Source organism: Anomaloglossus baeobatrachus, chromosome 5 (assembly GCF_048569485.1).
Source record: "Anomaloglossus baeobatrachus isolate aAnoBae1 chromosome 5, aAnoBae1.hap1, whole genome shotgun sequence".
NCBI classification, from domain to species: Eukaryota; Metazoa; Chordata; class Amphibia; order Anura; family Aromobatidae; genus Anomaloglossus; species Anomaloglossus baeobatrachus.
In genome coordinates, this window is record NC_134357.1 from 87,396,456 (window position 1) to 87,417,560 (window position 21,105).

Here is a 21,105-nt window from a genome sequence, read left to right on the forward strand (position 1 = left end):
CCTAGATCCAGACAACGATCCAGATGTCCGAGCTGAAGTCAATACCCTGGCCACCAGTGCAGAAAAAACTTCCAACCTCGGTTGCCAACGTTTTGACCGTTTCTCCAGCTGGATGAGGCTCGTCAGGACTGTCGCTAGGTTAGTGCATATCGCCAGATGCTGTCGTACTGACCTTAAAAACAAAGACTGTCATCGCTGGCATGTCTGCCACATACCCCTTTCTGCTGAGGACATCTCCTATAGCGAGTCCCTCATAATACGCCACCTCCAACAGAGTGAATTTGCCATAGAATGGAAGTGTTTACACAACAAACAGTAGATTCCATTAAGATGCCCTCTCGCCAATTTAAACCCAGTTATCGACAGTTTCGGCTTACTGAGAGTTGGTGGTCGTTTGAACCAGGCTCATCTTGGAGTAGCAGAACAAAATCCTCTCATCATTCCCAACAAACACCATGTTACAATCTTGCTCATCCGACACCACCATGAAAAGACTGAACACCAAGGCAGGCAAATTACAGAGGGCGCTTTACGGTCTGCAGGCCTCTGGATTATTGGGATGAAGAGACGTGTAGCACAAATACTACACGATTGTGTGCACTGTCGTAAAGCGAGAGGAAAACAACTGTACCAACAAATGCCTGACTTGCCTACAGACAGACTTTCTACAGAGCCACCTTTCACCTACGTGGGCCTAGACGTTTTCGGACCATGGATGGTGTCCACACGTAGAACTCGCGGTGGCCAAGCAAACAGTAAGTGGTGGGCTGTGTTATTCACCTGTATGAGTATTCGAGCCGTTCACATTGAGGTGTTAGAGTCCATGGATACCTCCAGCCTAATCAACGCCTTGAGAAGGTTCCTTGCCATCAAAGGACCAGTGAAACAGCTGAGGTCTGACCGTGGAAGCAACTTCGTCGGTGTATGTAGAGAACTGAACATCGACACCAACCAAGCCTATCCAAGATCAGCTGGCAGAGAAAGGTTGCACCTGGATCTTCAATCCCCCTCACAGTTCTCACATGGGAGGCTCCTGGGAGAGGATGATCGGGATTTCATGCAACATCTTGAACTCCATGCTAATGGACGTCAATTCCTCAAGACTCACACATGAGACTCTAGTCACTCTTTTAGCTGAAGTCTCAGCCATTATCAATTCAAGAACCCTTGTGCCGGTGACCATGGATCCAGAAACACCAACCATATTGACTCCTACTATTCTTATTACCCAAAAAACTGACAACGCAGTAATGCCCAGCGAAGAGTTCACCCACGCGAACACTTATCAAAAACACTGGAAACGGGTTCAATACTTGGCTGACTACTTCTGGAACCGATGGAGGAAGGAATACCTCACCATTCTTCAAGGAAGAAAGAAGTGGCGACATCCCAAGCCGAACCTCAAAGAAGGAGACCTAGTCCTCATGAAAGACCAGACCACAGAAAGGACTGACTGGCCTATGAGACTGATTACTAGGATACTGTCTAGTCAGGACGGCAATGTTCGGAAGGTGGAGCTAAAAGTCATCAAGAAAGGTGAGACGAAGACCTTTGCAAGGCCAATCCACGAACTTGTTCTGCTGTTGCCCATAGAGAGCGTCACAATGGGATGAACGTTACCGGACCTGAACTTTGAGCCATCCTTCTTGATTTGGACTCAATTGAACTAGTTTTTGCATTTAACGTGCCTTTCCTTTCAGGTTGTATTATGGACTCAATAATGAAATCCCCAAAGTGAATTTCAGACGGGGAGTGTGCTGTTCCTAAATGTTTTAGTTAAAATTGTTATTTAATGTTTTTCATGCTTGTCTCTGCTGCCATCTACTGGTCAGACCTTTCGGCTCCTCTGTCTCTTTTGTCCAGCCCATGGGAGTGTCTGCTGATGCTCTTACCTCACTTCCTGGCATATTCAGTTCAGCCAGAGTTTTGGTGAGAATCACATCCCTTATTGGAGCTGCTAGAAGCAAAGTCTTCTGACCTTAGTGGCTTCAGAATCAAGCATCACAAGAGAACCACAATGCCAGGTACTTGGATTACTGTACTCTGCATGTCCTATCCTTTGGAGAAAATAAACCACCATTGTTTCATCTCAGCATGTGCATGTTTAACTCTGGAGCGCTCTGGTCCTGTCTGCCTCACCTATAGGAAAAACGAAGGTAAGATTCTCACAACATCTCACAACTACGTGCCTTCAATCGCCTTTAAGTGGGGACAGAACATCTTCCACTCACAGCTGACCTTGGTAGGCCACAGGGCTAATGTAGGTTGTGACTTACCTAAGTGGCAAGGCAAGGTTTCAACGGTATGTGCATCACAAGCATAAATGTATCATTGAAAGCATTGCCTATCTGGGAATCCAGTTGTGCCGCCTTTGCCTTCAGGCTCAGTTGCACTCTATGCGACAGAATTTGGTACACCATTTAATATGACATATTTGGTAATTTATAAACAGATTTAAAAGAAAGGAAAAAGCTGAAATCCCTCCACTTCTTTGAAAACATGACTTCTTCCAAGTGCATTGACATACACCCTATGCACTTCCAGCTTGATGTGCAAATGGTTTCAATGCTAGTTTTCTCATGACTGGCACATGGCTATATAAGCCACCAAGCGTATACCTAGAAGCATCTACCCAGTATGCATTAATGTATATGATCAAACATCAGCAGACAGGGCCAAACTCACTGACACCAGCGGACACTACACTTGATCTAAGCAAAAAGGCTAAGAAGGGTAGCACTGCTTCCATATGTAACGTCAGGTTGATGTAGGCACAGAAGTATTGTGGTTAGGAGTCCACTCTGCGTGCACTTCGCTTCTCTCCCTGTATTACCTGCTGTTATGTAGACTTGTCAGATTCCTGGATTAGTGAATATATGTTTTTATTTTCATTAAAATATTTGATGTGACTGTGGGAGCATTATACGGTATGTAGGCACCCCATACATTGTAGGGACTACTGTGGTGGCCCTCAAACAGTATGGGGGTTACTGTAGGGGATCTCTCACACAATTCTGCGGATATTGTAGCAGGGCATCATGCATCATGTGGGGCCTCCATAAAGTGTGGGGACTATTATATAGCATGGGAGCTAATGTGGAGGCCAATTTAAAGTTTGGGGTCTACTGTGGGGGGTCATCATATGGTGCGGGGGCCATTATACAGTTTGGAAACTTCTGTGGGGGTAATTATACATTGTAAGAGATAATGTAGCAACCATTATAAGGTGTAAGACCTAATGCGAGGGACATTACACAGTCTGATGGCTACTATAGTAGGTCGTCATACAGTGTGGGAACAGCTGTGGGGCTCATTACACAGTATGAGGGCTACTGCGGGGTTCATTACACTGTGTATAGGGGGAGCAGCAGGGCATCACACTATATACAGGGGAGATGTGAGAACATAAAATTGTATATAGCTAGCTGTGAGCCCATCATACTGCGTATAGGGAAGCGGTGAGCACATCATACTGTGTATAGGCGAGCAGTGGGTCCATCATACTGTGTATTGGGAAGATGGATCTATTACACTATGTATAGGGGAGATGTGAGCCCATCTTTTTGATTATAAGGGAGCTATGGGCCAACCATACAGTGTAAAGGGGAGTTGTGGGCCCACCACACTGTGTATAGGGGAGTGGTGAGAACATAATACTGTGTGCAGAGGAGCCGTGCGCCCATCATACTGTGTATAGGGAAGATGGGTCCATTATACTTTGTATAGGGGAGCTGTGGGCCCACCGTATTGTGTATAGGGGAGCCGTAGACCTTTCATACTGTGTATAGGGGAGCTGTGGGTGTATCATATTGGGTATAGGGGAGCTGTGAGCCCACACTACCGTTTATATGGGAGCTGTAAGTCAACCATAGTGTGTTCAGGAGAACTGTGAGGGCATTACATAGCTGTGGAACTATCATACTGTGTGTAGTGGAGCGGGGAGCACATCAAACTGTGTATAGGGGAGCCAAAGATCCATCATACTCATACTGTGTATTGGGGAGCTGTGGGTCCATCCTATTCTATATAAGGGAGGCGTGATGGGCCAACCAAACTGTGTTTAGGGGAGCTGTGGCGGCATTACACTGTGTATAAGGGAGCTGTGTGCCCACTATACTGTGTATAGCAAAGCTGTTTGCCCACCATGCTGTGTATAGCTAAACTGCGGGCTTACCATACCATATATACATATATATATACATATATATATATATATAGGCGAGACGTGGGGCATTTTCTTGTGTATAGGGAAGCTATGTCTCCACTGTACTGTGTATAATGGAGCTGTGGGCCCATCTTACTGTGTATAAAGGATCTTTACATGGGGAGACTCAGGGGACATTATTAACTATTAAATGAGCACTTAACATTATTGGGGGACTCAGAGTATAATGACTGTCAAAGGGGCACATGGGGCACTGTTTTCTAGTGTACTCGCAAAGTGCATTAATATATTCTAGGAGCAATTTTAACATCTAGAGGGCACAAAGGATGCATTTTACTTTGTAAAAGGAGTACAGTAGTGTCATTATTATGTAGGGCAATAAGAGCCCTATTTCACAAATCTGACAGATGGGCGTAGCAACGGCCCATCCCTACCCATGTTCCTCCCATATTGACGTAGGAAGCCAATACGGGCAAGTAAATGACAAATGTTACAGTATTTTAGTCCTGCTTCACAGTTGCGAAACCTATTGCAACGTATTAAAGAGTTGTTTGTCCAAATCCTGGTGTAAACACCTTGATGAATCGTCCTCGCTGTTCTGGGTTTCTGTCCAGTGATACACTTCAATTAAGAAAATTAAAAAATAGTATGGTTGACGGACCTTAAACATATCAATGTCTTACTTTGAAAACTGATTACAATTTCCAGAAATGATCTCATCAGCATATCTGCTAAAGTCAATGTGGTTTTAATGAACTATAAATCTGTTGGAAGATACACACTCAATTAACCGGGGGTTGCAGTTTCGATGCATTGATAAATAACCTCAAGGTGACCCAGTGAAGGTCACAGGCAAATAGGAGGAAGAATTTCTCTAAAGGCAAGCCATATTTTTAGCCACAGAGCTGCTCCCTTTTTAATTTTTAGCTTTCTTAACTCTTACAGATCTAATTAATGCTCATGGTCTGAGGGCACGAAGTTGATATTATCTCAGTGTTCACATCATTATAGCTGTAAAATCTGCTCAACTAGGAACATCACAGCGCTGGCATAACATTAATTTCCAAATTTATATACATTTGGTTAAATGACCTACTGTATAATAGCAAATAGCTATGAAAAGAAAAGTATGTTCGAAATTAAAGATGTAGACCAGTGACAACGAATATCACCTATTTATGCGATACGTGATAACTTCTTGATCAGCACAACGGGCAACGTTTATGCAGGTTTAAAAGGAGCGACAGTGTGCACATTTAGTTGCTGCTCCATTCAATCTCTATGGGGCAGCCGAGCACTACGCTTTGCTTTTTCGCAGCCCTATAGAGAATGAATAGAGCGTTAGTCAATTGTTCGACCTACAAAACCTTTTTTACCCGCAAAGAATTATATACCGTAATTCTCGGATTATAAGATGCACTTTTCCTCCCAAAATTTTTAGGGCAAAGTGAGGGGTTCGTCTTATAATAATCTGAATGTAGCTTCGGTGGTGGTGGTGGTGGTGGTGAAGAGAGGTCGCAGGAGGCCAGGGAAATGCTGCAGTGGGTGTGCAGGGGCTGCGGCATCTGGGCTGGTGCTGCGGCGGCTGGGCCGATGCGGCGGTGGCTGTGTGGGGTCTGCGGTGGAGTGTGGGGTCTGTGATGGCTCTGCGGGGTCTGCAATGGCTGTGTGAGGTCTGCAGCGCTTGGTGCTGATGCTGTGGCGGCGGGGCTGGTGCTATGGGCCGAGCAGTGAGGACTTCAAATATTGGCGCCCGACAAAGATGGAGCTCTTGGCTCAAGATCTCATCTGCGCATGTGCCGTCTCTGGTCTATTGATCTCCCAGCAGCAGACTTAAGGAAAATAGTGCACGGAGGTGGCGTGTGCGCAGATGAGATCTCGACTTGCTATCTATTGAGCCAAGAGCTCAATCTGTGCATGCGCTAACTCTGGGCACCCTTTCTTTGAAGCCCTCACCGCCCGAAGCCGCTGCCGCAGTCCGAGCCCCGGCACAGTTGCCCCAATACCAGCACAGCTTACCCAGAACTAGGACAGCTACCACTGCACCAGTACAACCGACAGTTTCTGGGACAGCATCTGGGACACCCATCACCCCTGCCTCCTGTGACCCCGCTCCACCACCGCTGCTGCCCCCTCCGGTAAGACACCACCGGATTATAAGATGGACCCCTTTTTTTCCACCCTTTTTTGCTCTGAATTTGGAGAGTGTCTTATAATCCGGTGTGTCTTATAAACTGAAAAATATAATAAGTAAAATGTTAAATCTACATTATGTCATGCAATGTTCAGTTCCAAACTCATTAGGTGTCACAGTGCCGTTGGGATCTGTTCAGACTGCAGAGTCTGACAGGCAACCTGATGTCTCCTAGTTGTTCAGCCAGAGCTGGGCGTCGGCTGTTTCATGTGCACTGTTCCTGAGTCCTGCAGGAGTTAATTCCTGCTGACCTGGGGAGCTCTGCTAGGAGCTCAGGTTGCTAATTACTAATCACAGCATTTTCCTTCCTACTATATAAGATTCTGGATCCTGCTGCTCAATGCCAATAAAAGCTCCAGCTTGTGAAGCGATACCAGTCTTATTGTGGTGATCCAATCTATTGGTGATCTGTTGTGTGCTTACTGTGCGATGTAGAAGTTTCCTGGTTGTCAGTTTACTTCCTCCCTTTTATGTTATTGTCTCCTGTGCACATATTGTCGCTCTTTTGTATTTGATTGCAGTATGTACAAGTTTTGTTTTTTCCTCTGTCCATGTTTAGTTGTGGAGTTTGTGACTATGGTCCCGGGTCACCCCTTGGGTGGGGGAGGGGGAAGAGAGTAACACCAGGGCAGGAGTTAGGGTCACGCTGGCGACTCAGACCTCGCTACTATCAAGCGTACTTCTGAGCTAAGGGACAGCGCATAGTTTCCAGTCTGAGCACCAGCCTAGGTGCCCTGTCCAGTCATCTCATTCTCGTGAAACAATACAAGTGCCATTGAGCCGAGATGTATAAACAATGATGCAGCTTGATGGCATTTATATAAGGAAAAAAATATTCAATGCATTTTCAGTTTTTTATGCTGTTTGACATTTACAACCTGAGTTTACTTGTACGGAAGATAATTTATATATGTAGCCTAATAGATGCTCTTTCATTACTGAGTCTCTCTGGACTCACAGAAAAGTGCTCTCCTTCCATTATAGATTATGACATCATTTGTAATATGCGTAAATAAAAACCAACACATTGCGAGATCATGTACCCTGGGGCCGAGCCCGGACCTCCTTTGTCATATAACCTTATAGAGCAAAATTGCATGCTAGAATGGACTACTTGTGTACAGTCTATGCTTCTTTTGACTATAATATTGTCCAAAGGGGCATGCCATGATTTTTTCTTCCTGTCTAAGTTTGCACTTAATCCTTCATAAAAAAAACCCTTCGTGTGCCTTGTGTAAAATTTTAGATATAGGTTCAGTAGAAAGCAGCCATACCTCTATGGCAGCCCTTTTTCAACTACCTGTATGGCATCCCTGTTACGTTTACCCCTATGACAGCCATATTACTACTTTGAAATGGAGCTGTAGTATAATTGTGAGAATGAGCCCTGAATTATACTTTTGTGTCCTGGGGGGGGTTTAACAATAAGCAAAACATAATAAATGAGTATATAATGTTTAAACTATCACTTTATGAAAAATAATAAAGATATATTGTTCTCAAAATGTATTTGGGATCACAATTTTATTTGCTTTTGGTTTCAAATTAAAACTGCATAGTATGAAGAAAGCTGACTTTTTTTAATGGTGTTTCTTACCTCCGCTCCTACAACCATTTGATCCCTCGGGACTGTGAACATGCATTCATAAAGCTTATAATGCTGAAATAAACTAAAAATAGAGAAATAACTCAATATGCAAACAGAGAAACAAAATGGAAATTTGTTGAGCAAATAAAGCTTAAAATGTCCCATATACAAACTAGCTATCTATGTATTGTAATATATAGAACGTAAGAAGGAAATTCTAAGAAAAAGTACACCCTATATGATTTTACACATCAATAGAAAAAATATCTGGTCCTTAAAGGGAACCTGTCACTAGGTTTTTCCCTTATGAGCTGTGGCCACCACCATTGGGCTCTTATATACATCATTCCAGAATCATGTATATAAGAGCCCAGGCCTCTCTGTAGAACATAAAAAAGACCTTTATTATACTCACCTAGGGACAGTCCGATCCGATAGGTTCTCAGTCCGGCGCCACCTCCATCTTGTGGGACCGCTGTCCTCCTGCTCAGTGCCATGGGTCTGATCCATCCTGCGTCATTCACAGAGAGGCCTCCATTGCGCTCTTGGGCAGGCGCACTTTTATCTGCCCGGCTGAAGGCAGGGCAAAGTACTGGAATGCACAGGCATGAGAATAGGACAAAGACCACCCGCACCTGTGCATTACAGTAGTTTGATCTTCTCTCAGTCAGGCAGATCAAAATGAGCATGTGCAGGAGCGCAATGGAGGCCTCTCTGTGAATGATGCAGGACATAGGGCTTGGGCAGAGGGACGGCAATCGCAAGAAGAGAGAATGCGGTGGACCGAGAGCAGTGACACCCATCAGACCGGACCGACCCCTAGGTGACTATTATAAAGGTGTCTTTTACGATATACAGCGTGGCCTGGGCTCTTATATACAGTATTCTGGAATGCTGTATATAAGGGCTCCCTGGTGGTGGCCACAACTCATAAGGGACAAACCTGGTGACAGGTTCCCTTTAAAAGGTCTTGAAATTAAACAAATACAATCTCAGATGAACAACATTACATGACAAATCACACTATGTTGATTTTTTTTTAACAAAAACTAGACCAAAATGCAGAAGCAGTGTGTGGATATCCATGAAAACTAGCGTATGTAGAAATATATTTCTGGTCAGTTTCACCAGTGTTTGGTCAGTTTTTTCTTTCAGCATTTCATCAGTGATTTTCATGTATGGATAAGTACATGACAGCTTTTCCTACACACTGAGGTTGTCTTTAGCTAATTTTCATATATTATATTAATTTCTAGATAACGCATGCAGTCTCTACATGCACTTTTAGGCGGCACTGCTGCACTGCATTTTCTTTCTTTTTTTGTGTGGACTTGATGCAGAAATTTTACAACAATCCGACCAGTGGGCAATTACCCTATGGCGGGTTTCATATATTTTTTTTCTTTTTGCATATGAGAGAAATTGATCTATTTTAATCAGTGTTTTTCATCCCGTTTCGGGTCTTTGTATTGTTTACTGTCTATGTTTCATCTATTATACCTTATTTTTTGGACCACACCTTACACTTTTTTCCCCCAAAAAAAGTTTGCTAAAAAGTGTGTATCCTATAGTCCAGAGGTAGTTTTCTATGACTAATGAGAATGGTGACATAGTGTCCTTTTCGATCAGTGAGAGAACTATCTTCTCCAGTCCGACACTGATCAGTCTAATCGGTGCAGTCTGCTCACTCACGCCGGGAAGAAACTTCTAAATGTGGTAGTGTATAAACTGGATGTAGGTTGCAACAGAGGGGAATCATACTGTTTTGGGAACTGTGGAGGACATCTTACTATTTGGAGGGGGCTGTAGAAGCTATCATCATATCTGATTGTGGGGACATCATACTGTGTGTGTGGGAGGGCTGTCGAGGCTATCATATTGTATTGGGGAGATGTGGGGGCACTGTATAGTGTGGATGACTAGCATAAATTATCCATTAAATATCACCAAATTAACCCTGCAGGAAGTACGGCGCTGCCATAAAATCACTAAAGTAGATAAATTGCCAGTCCGGATGGTGTACACCCTCAAGTACTGCAGGAATTAAGTAATGTGATAAACACACCACAGGACTGGGGCATAGTAAATGTGGTGCCAATATTCAAAAAGGGGACAAAATCTGACCCTGGAAATTATAGACCATTAAGTTTAAGCTCTACTGTGGGCAAAATCCTTGAGGATTCCTAAGAGATGTTATCCTGGAGTATCTCAAGAATAATAACCTCATGACCAAGTATAAAAATGGGTTTATGAGAGATCAGTCCTGTCAAACTAATTTGATCCTCTTCTATAAGGAAGTAAGTTCCAGACTGGATCAGAAAAATGTGGTGGATGTTGTTTGTATAGAATTTTCAAAGGCAATTGATATGGTGCCACACAAAAGTTTGGTACTTAAAATGGGAATAATAAGAATAGGGGAAAATATGTTTAACTGGTTTACGAGCTGACTCAGTTAAAGGAAACAAAGGGTGGTTATAAATGGAACACACTCAAGCTGTGTCACAGTTAACACTGGGGTTCCAAAGGGTTCAGTATTGGGCCCTCTTCTTTTTCACATATTAATTAATGACCTAGTAGGGGGCATACAGAGCAGAATTTCGATACTTGCAGATGACACTAAACTATATAGGGAAATCAATACAGAGGAGAATAATTTAATATTATGGAAGGATTTATGTAAGCTGGAAGATTGGACTGAGAAATTGCAACTGAAGTTTAATGTGGATAAATGTAAAGTAGGAAATAAATTTATAATTATAATGTAATTGTAAAACACTGGGTAATATTGTAACTGAAAAAGACAGGTGTATGGATGGATGGCAAACTCAACTTTACGTACCAGTGTTAGGCAGCTGCTGCCAAAGCTAATAAAATAATAGGATGCATTAAGAGAGGCATGGATGATCATGAGAAGAACATAGTTTTGCCTGTATATAAGTCACTAGTGCGATCACACATAGAACAGGGAGTACAATTTTGGTCTCTTGGGTATAAGAAGCACATAGTTTAGCTAGAGAGGGTGCAGAGAAGAGCAACCAAGGTTATTAAGGGAACGGATGGACTGGAATATCAAAATAGGTTTTAAATTTGGGGTTATTCAGTTTGGAAAAACAAAGGCTTAAAAGCGATCTTATTACAATATATATTAGGGCACAGAACAGCAACTTTTCGAATGAACTTTTTACACCTAGACCTGCAATTGGGACAAGGGGCCTTCCTCTACTTCTAGAGGAAAGAAAGTTTAATCATAATCACAGATGCAGATTCTTTACTGTAATAGCAGTGAGGCTATGGAGCTGTCTGCCAAATGATGTTACAATAGTTAAGCTATTACTAAAATTCAAGCCTTGATGACTTTCTTAAAAAATATAATATTACTGGTTATGCACACTAGATTCTGTAATTGAGCTTTGATGCAGGGAACTAGTCTGATTGCCAAATGTTGTGTCTGGGAAGGAATTTTTCCCCTAATATGGAGCTCACTGTTTGCCCCATGGAGTTTTTGCCTTCCTCTGGATCAACATCTTAGGGTATATACGTAGGTTGAACTCAATGGACTTAAGTCTACCTTCAACCTTACAACTTTGAAACTATAAAACTATATTGCAAAAATAATTTTTAGTCCAAAAGACATGCACCAAAGTAAAAACAAAATGTTCCTGAAGATGCCCATATCATTTATATTATGCCTTTACTATGAGTAGTTTAAGACAAGAAGTCACACTACTGTCAGAAACTCCATTCAAAAGTCCCGGTAGACTTGATGGGAAAAATAGAGCTACATGTGAAACAATATTAAGTGGGGACCACGGGGAAGACTATTCTCCTTATGGAGACCTGACAAACTAGTCTGGCTGCCAGTGAGGGCACTTATAGCTGCAATGCCCCTCTGGGAATTATTCAAATTGTCCCTCCTGTGAGGAAGACTGGTTTGTCAGGTCTCCTTAAGGAGAATAGTCTTCCCTGTGGTCCCCACATAGCTTCTCATAAGCCAGATCAGATACCGACATTTTGTACTGACGAGTGGCAATCACCCCGAAACACCGTGTCTGCAAATTGGGATTATGATCTGGTAGAAATCCTAAGTCTTATGAAAAGGCTTGTTTAAAAAGCCACTTTTGACTTTTAGGATTGCTACTTCCAATAGGTGGTGCTAGAGTTTGTCTCCTTCCTCACTGGAGGGACAATTACAATATAAAGTGAAATGTGAACAGAACCTAAAGTGGTTTGTGCAATAATGAACGACTATAAAGGCCGCTTTACACAGAACGACATCGCTAACAAGATGACATTGGGGTCACGGAATTAGTGACGCACATCCGGTCTCGTTAGCGACGTCGTTGCATGTGAAATGCAGGAACGACCGTTAACGATCAAAATTACTCACCTTATCGTTGATGTGTCATTCCTTTTCGTTGCAGGACGCAGGTTGTTTGTCGTTCCTGCGGCAGCACACATCGCTATGTGTGACATCGCAGGAACGAGGAACCACATTGTACCTGCGGCCGCCGGCAATGAGGAAGGAAGGAGGTGGGCGGGATATTCTGCCCGCTCATCTCCGCCCCTTCTCTTCTATTGGACGGCTACCGTGTGACGTTACTGTGACGCCGCACGAACCGTCTCCTTTGAAAGGAGGCGGTTCGCCAGCCACAGCGACGTCGCTAGGCAGGTAAGTACGTGTGACGGGTGTAAGCGATGTTGCGTGCCATGGGCAGCGATTTGCCCATGACGCACAACCGACGGGGGCGGGTACGCTCGCAAGCGATAATCGATACCGATATCGCAGCGTGTAAAGCGGGCTTAAGGCTCCCATCTTGAGGTTCATTCGGATACCACATTGAACACTGCTGAGAGATAAATCTCTTAGTTACTTCAAGTATTTTTGAGCAACAGCATTTTATAAACAGTATACAAGAAAGTGTGAGCACTAATTCTGCTCCCATGGGGAAATAGTACTTAGAGCTGAAAGCCCAAATGCAAAAAGAACTGTGTTGCATATTCTATCAATTATGCCGTATACTGACGGACAATTGAGTGCAGATCACAATGAAATGAGAAGCATGCTACCACCAAAATGTACCCTTAAACATGAATAAATATTATCTGGATGAAGCAATGGAATTAATGTTTATTCCCTATAGTTGTGACTATTTACAGACATCAGGATAAAAGCTACTCAACAGCTTTTCCATTCAGGTGGTCTATTCTGTACAAGAAGGTACAAAGGACACTAATGGATAATTCTTTGTGAAGCAGGCCTTACCACTGATTTCATTTACTTGTTAGATGGAAGGAGAACTTACATAAGGGCTCTCCAACTGTTGTAATACTGCCGCTTATCAGTTTAGAAATATCTGCTAAGTAACAGATTTCTAGTTCAAATTTAATAATTCGGCAGCACAAAAACAAACCTGATTTTAAAGTAGTTGATAATAGCTTTGGCTTGGACGACATTAAAAAATGTTAATGTTCCTTTATCCTTAAGAGCGCTATGTCCTATGCCTTTCAAGGCTCTCGCGAGCTCCAATATGTTCTCTTCCAGTGACATCCTTTTGACTGAAACGTATAGAGGAAAGAGAAGATTATTTGCGGGTATTCTGTCTGACATTTCGGGCTTCAACCTAAGTTGGGTTAATTTTTTTGTAACAAGAGGATATTCTACAAACTATAAATTAAATAAGTAATGACAGGGTTATATGGTAACGAAAAACATCACAATTGTTGTTCATCAATATGAAAAAGAATTGCATCCAGGTTAGTACGGTATTTTCCAGATTATAAGACACACTTTTTTCCCCAAAACTGGGATAAAATGAGGGTGCGTATTACAATCCAGATACGACTTACCGGGGTGGCGGTGGTGGACCGGGGTCATTGGAGGCAGGGTCAGCGATACTGAGGGCTCGAAGGAGCAGTGAAGTGGCTCAAGAGGGCCATATGACGGGGTGTTTCGGTGGTGGGTGCATTGATCTCACTGCAGGTTCCATTGAATCACCCGCGGTTGACACATGGACTTCAAGAAAATGGCCGCGGAAGCGGCGCATGCGCAGATTGATGTGATGGACTTCAAGAAAATGGTAACAGAATCCTATCTGCGCACACGCTGCCTCCATGGCCATTTTCTTGAATTCCATCTTGTTAACTGTGGGTGATTCAATGGAGCTCACAGTCAGATCAATGGCACCTGCCGCCGAGACAACCCGTCCTGTGACCCTCCTGAGTCACTCCACTGCAGTGACAGCCCCACAGCCTGCTAGCTGATTAATGCCACTCGCCGCGACGCCCCCGAATCCCGCCAACAGATCAATGGCGCATGCTGCGACACCTCCGTCCCCGCAGTATCGCCGACCCTCCTGAGCCGCAACACCCCCTCCTCTGAGGCCGCAGCATAGCTGACCCTGCCTCATGTGACCTTCCTGAGCCACACCACCACCGCCGTTCCCCCGATGAACATTAGGATTAGGTCGCACTAGAATTGTAAGACGGACCCTCATTTAAACATTAAAAATTATTTTTTCCCATTTTCCTCCTCTAAATTTGGGGTGCGTCTTATAATCCGGTGCATCTTATAAAACGAAAAATACTGTAATTTCTGCAGAAAGTCTGTAGATACACATAATTATAACAAGTGGCATGCATAGTGTATATATTAACTCATTGACCATACATTTAAAACGACCCTTGCATTGTCCTGTAAATATATTGGTAACAATATAATGGAAATAGTAAATTGCCAAATGTATTATCCTTTCACTGTGTTTGATCCAGATCTGATCTGATCCAGCATCCACTTCGTTCTCCGTGACAGGTGAACTATGGCAGTGTGAATATCCTTGAATGATGACATTCTGGATCTCCAAGTACTAGACATATGCACTGTAACTGTTCCCATGTGCATTTGCACAGAAGGCTCTGTTTCATCTGTGCTATCTGCTCAGCTTGTTTGTCTGCCATCCTGCATTCCCTGTTGTCCTCGTCCTGACTGATCCACATGTTGTCTATCAAAATCTGCTCTACTGGACCCAACCTGACCGATGGCTTACAAAATCCATCTCTCCATGTGAACCCATAACACTGGTATTCCAGCGCCAGGAAGTTCACCCTTCCAAGATTCTGAAAACCAGTATTCTTTTTGTTAAATTCCAGTCTCAATATTGATGTGGGTGTAGTTTGAAGGCCAAAAAAAGTCTGAAAGATGGGGCAAGGTTCTTTTACATCCAACAGTACAGTATTTGTTTTTTAGGGTGAAGAATGTACTGCCCTGGTTGTTGAAACTATGTATCATATACAGTCAGGGCCAGAAATATTTGGACAGTGACACACGTTTTGTTATTTTAGCTGTTTAGAAAAACATGTTCAGAAATACAATTATATATATAATATGGGCTGAAAGTGCACACTCCCAGCTGCAATATGAGAGTTTTCACATCCAAATCGGAGAAAGGGTTTAGGAATCATAGCTCTGTAATGCATAGCCTCCTCTTTTTCAAGGGACCAAAAGTAATTGGACAAGGGACTCTAAGGGCTGCAATTAACTCTGAAGGCATCTCCCTCGTTAACCTGTAATTAATGAAGTAGTTAAAAGGTCTGGGGTTGATTACAGGTGTGTGGTTTTGCATTTGGAAGCTGTTGCTGTGACCAGACAACATGCGGTCTAAGGAACTCTCAATTGAGGTGAAGCAGAACATCCTGAGGCTGAAAAAAAAGAAAAAATCCATCAGAGAGATAGCAGACATGCTTGGAGTAGCACAATCAACAGTCGGGTACATTCTGAGAAAAAAGGAATTGACTGGTGAGCTTGGGAACTCAAAAAGGCCTGGGCGTCCACGGATGACAACAGTGGTGGATGATCGCCGCATACTTTCTTTGGTGAAGAAGAACCCGTTCACAACATCAACTGAAGTCCAGAACACTCTCAGTGAAGTAGGTGTATCTGTCTCTAAGTCAACAGTAAAGAGAAGACTCCATGAAAGTAAATACAAAGGGTTCACATCTAGATGCAAACCATTCATCAATTCCAAAAATAGACAGGCCAGAGTTAAATTTGCTGAAAAACACCTCATGAAGCCAGCTCAGTTCTGGAAAAGTATTCTATGGACAGTTGAGACAAAGATCAACCTCTACCAGAATGATGGGAAGAAAAAAGTTTGGAGAAGAAAGGGAACGGCACATGATCCAAGGCACACCACATCCTCTGTAAAACATGGTGGAGGCAACGTGATGGCATGGGCATGCATGGCTTTCAATGGCACTGGGTCACTTGTGTTTATTGATGACATAACAGCAGACAAGAGTAGCCGGATGAATTCTGAAGTATACAGGGATATACTTTCAGCCCAGATTCAGCCAAATGCCGCAAAGTTGATCGGACGGCGCTTCATAGTACAGATGGACAATGACCCCAAGCATACAGCCAAAGCTACCCAGGAGTTCATGAGTGCAAAAAAGTGGAACATTCTGCAATGGCCAAGTCAATCACCAGATCTTAACCCAATTGAGCATGCATTTCACTTGCTCAAATCCAGACTTAAGACGGAAAGACCCACAAACAAGCAAGACCTGAAGGCTGCGGCTGTAAAGGCCTGGCAAAGCATTAAGAAGGAGGAAACCCAGCGTTTGGTGATGTCCATGGGTTCCAGACTTAAGGCAGTGATTGCCTCCAAAGGATTCACAACAAAATATTGAAAATAAAAATATTTTGTTTTGGTTTGGTTTATTTGTCCAATTACTTTTGACCTCCTAAAATGTGGAGTGTTTGTAAAGAAATGTGTACAATTCCTACAATTTCTATCAGATATTTTTGTTCAAACCTTCAAATTAAACGTTACAATCTGCACTTGAATTCTGTTGTAGAGGTTTCATTTCAAATCCAATGTGGTGGCATGCAGAGCCCAACTCGCGAAAATTGTGTCACTGTCCAAATATTTCTGGACCTAACTGTATACAGTAATCTAAAGAGTCACACTATTTTAAAATGCAAAGGTAATAAACACAATGTTAAATTTAAATGGATAGACCTGTCAAGGTGATAACTGCTAGATTAGTGTGTGTGTCTGACCTTAGGGAATCCGCTTTTGCCAGAACGTTGGACACAAGTCTTCTATTGGCTGCATGACCACGTCCAAGAGGAGTTTGATGGAGAACAGAAAGCACATCCATCTTAGTCTATATCACTCAATATACACAGTACAGCAAAACATACATGCCTTATAGCAGCAACAAATAAGCGCCAATGTCTTATTTACAATTTTTGAAAAAAAAGGAAAGTTATTTCTATCCCCAAGGCCAGAATAGAAAAATGGGAGGATCGGATAATATAAAGCCACCAAAGTAGCACTGGCATACATACAGCGTATGTATATACCCCTTGTGTGTAAAAATTTTAAGTGTGCACACTACCCTGTAAATATTACCATCAGTGGCATAACACCGACTAAAGGACGCTTTACACGCAGCGACATCTCTAAAGCGATGTCGTTGGGGTCACGGAATTCGTGACGCACATCCGGCCTCTTAAGCGATGCTGTTGCATGTGAAACCTACAAGCAATTGAAAAAGGTCGCAAAATCGTTAATCGTTGACATGCTCCCCTATTCCCAATTATCGTTGCTGCTGCAGGTATGATGTTGTTCGTCGTTCCTGCGGCAGCACACATCGCTATGTGTGACACTGCAGGAACGAGGAACAACATCGTACCTGCGGCCGCTGCCAATTAGGAAGGAAGGAGGTGGGCGGAATGTTGCGGCCGCTCATCTCTGCCCCTCCGCTTCTATTGGGCGGCCGCTTAGTGACGCCGCTGTGACGTCGCACAAACCACCCCCTTAGAAAGGAGGTGGTTCGCCGGTCACAGCGACGTCGCTAGGCAGGTAAGTATGTGTGATGGGTGTTAGCGATGTTGTGCGCCACGGGCAGCGATTTACCCGTGACGCACAACCGACGGGGGCGGGTGCTTTCACCAGCGACATCGCTAGCGATGTCGCTGTGTGTAAAGCAGCCTTTAGTCTAAAGTTAATAACAATATATGACATTTTCTAAAAGACATTCTTAAACAGAGTTGACCACAGTATACGTAGACAGTACACATACTACACATGTACCTTGAACATTTTCCATTAGTAGATGTAATAGCCCCATTAAACCGCCCAATTGCTGTACGTTAAAGTTCCTGTCTTTTCCCCAGCAGAATCCAGACACATAATAATCGACAATGACGGCTTCTTTCAAATTCGTCTCGGGGTCTTGAACATTAAGAAATCCTTCCATTAGCCTGATAAAGATAAAGAACATATTATTGAAGTGAATAAAACAAAAAAAAATTCAAATAAATAAATTGCTTACAGAAAATAAGGCATAATCATGTGTTATTATGCCATAAGCTGCAACATCTTAAAAATAAAAAATGGTTCATCTATTCCTGAAAACAACCTATTATCTTCTCTAAATTGATAATTACTAACACTTACCTGGTTATTCCCAGAAACTGCACTGACTAAACCTCCAGTTGCATTTTCATCCAATTGTCCTACTACAAAAGTTCTCGCTCGGGGTAATCCATGGCATAATGCCTACTCAATGATGGTACAGTTGGATAGCATAGATATAGTATAGATTCTATCTTTTGGGCATAAGGCAGAATTGATAACACAGAGTGCTTATTTTAATATTGATGTACTGTGCTATGATAATTCTATAATGTCCAGTGGTTCCTTTCCTTTCCTATACTATGAAGTTCGTGAATCTACTGCAGCTCTACATCCCCTACTATGCCCAAGTGTCAAGAACAGTCGAGGAGTGTACCTGTTAGAGATGTCTCTAGAAAAATGATACACACTTAGTACAAATATATTAAACATACTGAACCAGACAAAAAGTTCTTTTTACTTTAGGGTTTATTTCTTTTTTTGGCTGAATGTAAAAGACTTAACTTCTGCACGACCATCTCTACCCTCACCTACTGTATCCTCAACCATCCCTTGTAGACTGATCTCTCGCAGGCAGGGACCTCCGTCCTCCTGTACCAGTCTGTACCTTGTTTTATTAATGATTATTGTACTTGTCCATGCTATGTATACCCCTAATCACATGTAAAGCGCCATGGAATAAATGGCGCTATGATAATAAATAATAATAATAATAACTTCCCTATCAGTCTTGCAGTGTAAGGAGCCGAGAAGCGAATGTGCTTAGGAAACTACTAATGGTGCATATAAAGCCAGCTTTACACGGTACGATCTATCGTACAATTTCACGATCGATCATACCCGCCCCTGTCGTTTGTGCGTCACGGGCAATTAGTTGCCCGTGGCGCACAAAGTCGTTAACCCCCGTCACACGTACTTACCTTCTGTGCGATGTCGCTGTGGGCGGCGAACATCCTCTTCCTGAAGGGGGAGGGACGTTCGGCGTCACAGCGACATCACACAGCCGCCAGCCAATAGAAGTGGAGGGGCGGAGATGAGCGGGACGAAAACATCCCGCCCACCTCCTTCCTTCCGCATAGCCGGCGGGTGCCGCGGGACGGAGGTAAGCTGCTGTTCATCGTTCCCGGGGTGTCACAAGGAGCGGCGTGTGCTACCCCGGGAACGATGAGAAACCCACGCCATTTTAATTAAACGAGATTATGAAACCGAGCGACGAGTACACGACTCACGATTTGTGAGCAATACTGCGTTGCTCGGAGGTGTCACACAGCCCGACGTCGCAAGCGATGCCGGATGTGCGTCACAAAAACCGTGACCCCGACGATCTATCGAACGATAGATCGTCTCGTGTAAAGCACCCTTAAGGGTTATTTTTACTGATGTCTACAACCCTTTTGTAGCATGTCCAAAAAAACCCAAAAACCCGCACTCCCTCCGCCTGAAATGCTCTGTTTATGGCTGGCTGTATATGGGAGGAGAACATAACTACCCAATAATTGACTTCTTTTGGGATTGAGGTCTAGTCCCGAGTCCCGATTTAAACTATATCTAAGGTCCGACTGAAGCTGGCGAACCCGAACCTCCATGGGTCCGCTCATCTCTAACCTGGAGCAAAATAGTAACAATGCAGTAACATGACAAGAATCTGCATAACAAATCATATGCTAAATAGTTGCACGTGAAATTTATGTATGAGATAGCCAAGATGATTGTTTATAAAATGAAGGTAGTCTCACGCTCAAAACTGTAGTGAATGGTGAGACATGGAGCGTGAAACTCAAAAGTTCATAACATTGTTACCCTTTTGCTCATCAGAGTAAGACTAGTAGCAAAGAATAAACAAAATGAAAATGATATGTTGGACACAGACAGTTGGTGAATTCATATTATTACTGGATTATTTTCTTTTTTTTGCTTTCGTTTTTTTCCTCCCCTTCTTGTAAGAGCCATAATTTTTTTTATTTTTCTGTCCACATAACTGTATGAAAGCTTTTTTGCTGGACTAGTTATACTTTTGAATTACACCATTTATTTTATTATGTGATGTGCTGTGAAGAGGGGAAAATAGTGAGTTGAAATTGCAAAAAGTGCAATTTCACAATTGTTGGGCTTTTTATTTTTATGTTCAATATACTTACCGTCAGGGCCGTATTTACCATTAGGCACCCATGGTCCCGTGTCTGGAGCGGCAGGATGCGGGGGGGGCGGCACCTTCTAGCAGTAAAAAAAAAAATATTTTTTTTTTTACATATCCATTAAATCCGCTGTATTTTCGGAGAGGGCAGGGGGGAGAGGCGCACCTCCATTTATTTGTATCTGCATCAATTAAGACGCAAATGCAGACAAACTGCGGCGGCCGGGCACAGAGAGCTGATTGACCCCGGAACTGCCAACGCCTGCACTTCCGGGGTCACAGGCGCCCCAATCAGCTCCTTCCTCTGTGCTACGTCCAATGCTGTGTGGATTTCACATGCAGAGCTCACAGCAGGACGCCACAGAGGACGCCGCAATGGAAGCTGGTGTCAGAAGAGGATACTCACGTGAGCCAGGAAGATGACAGCAGGCCCTGGAGCAGGTAAGTGCTCGCAGAGCTGAAGATTCATAAGGAGCGTGGGGGTGTCTCTAATGCAGACTGGAGATCTGCGCATGTGGTGGGGGGGAGAGAGGCTGATATTGGGGGAGACTTGGGGGAAGAGAAGCTGATACTGGGGGAGGCTGGGAGGAGAGAGTCTGATGC

The 21,105-nt window shown here is 43.3% G+C and overlaps 1 protein-coding gene across 1 annotated transcript in view; it reads right to left on the bottom strand.

Moving 5' to 3' along the window:
• The window catches only part of CABCOCO1 (ciliary associated calcium binding coiled-coil 1), a 199,433-nt gene that overhangs the window by 132,225 nt on the left and 46,103 nt on the right, over window positions 1-21,105 (bottom strand). Inside the window, exons 3-5 of the mRNA XM_075352341.1 lie at window positions 18,045-18,214; window positions 13,359-13,503; window positions 7,957-8,029 (exon numbers count right to left, since the gene is read on the bottom strand). Of these exons, the coding sequence (XP_075208456.1) occupies window positions 7,957-8,029; window positions 13,359-13,503; window positions 18,045-18,214 (388 nt within the window). The remainder of the gene's footprint in view (window positions 1-7,956; window positions 8,030-13,358; window positions 13,504-18,044; window positions 18,215-21,105) is intronic.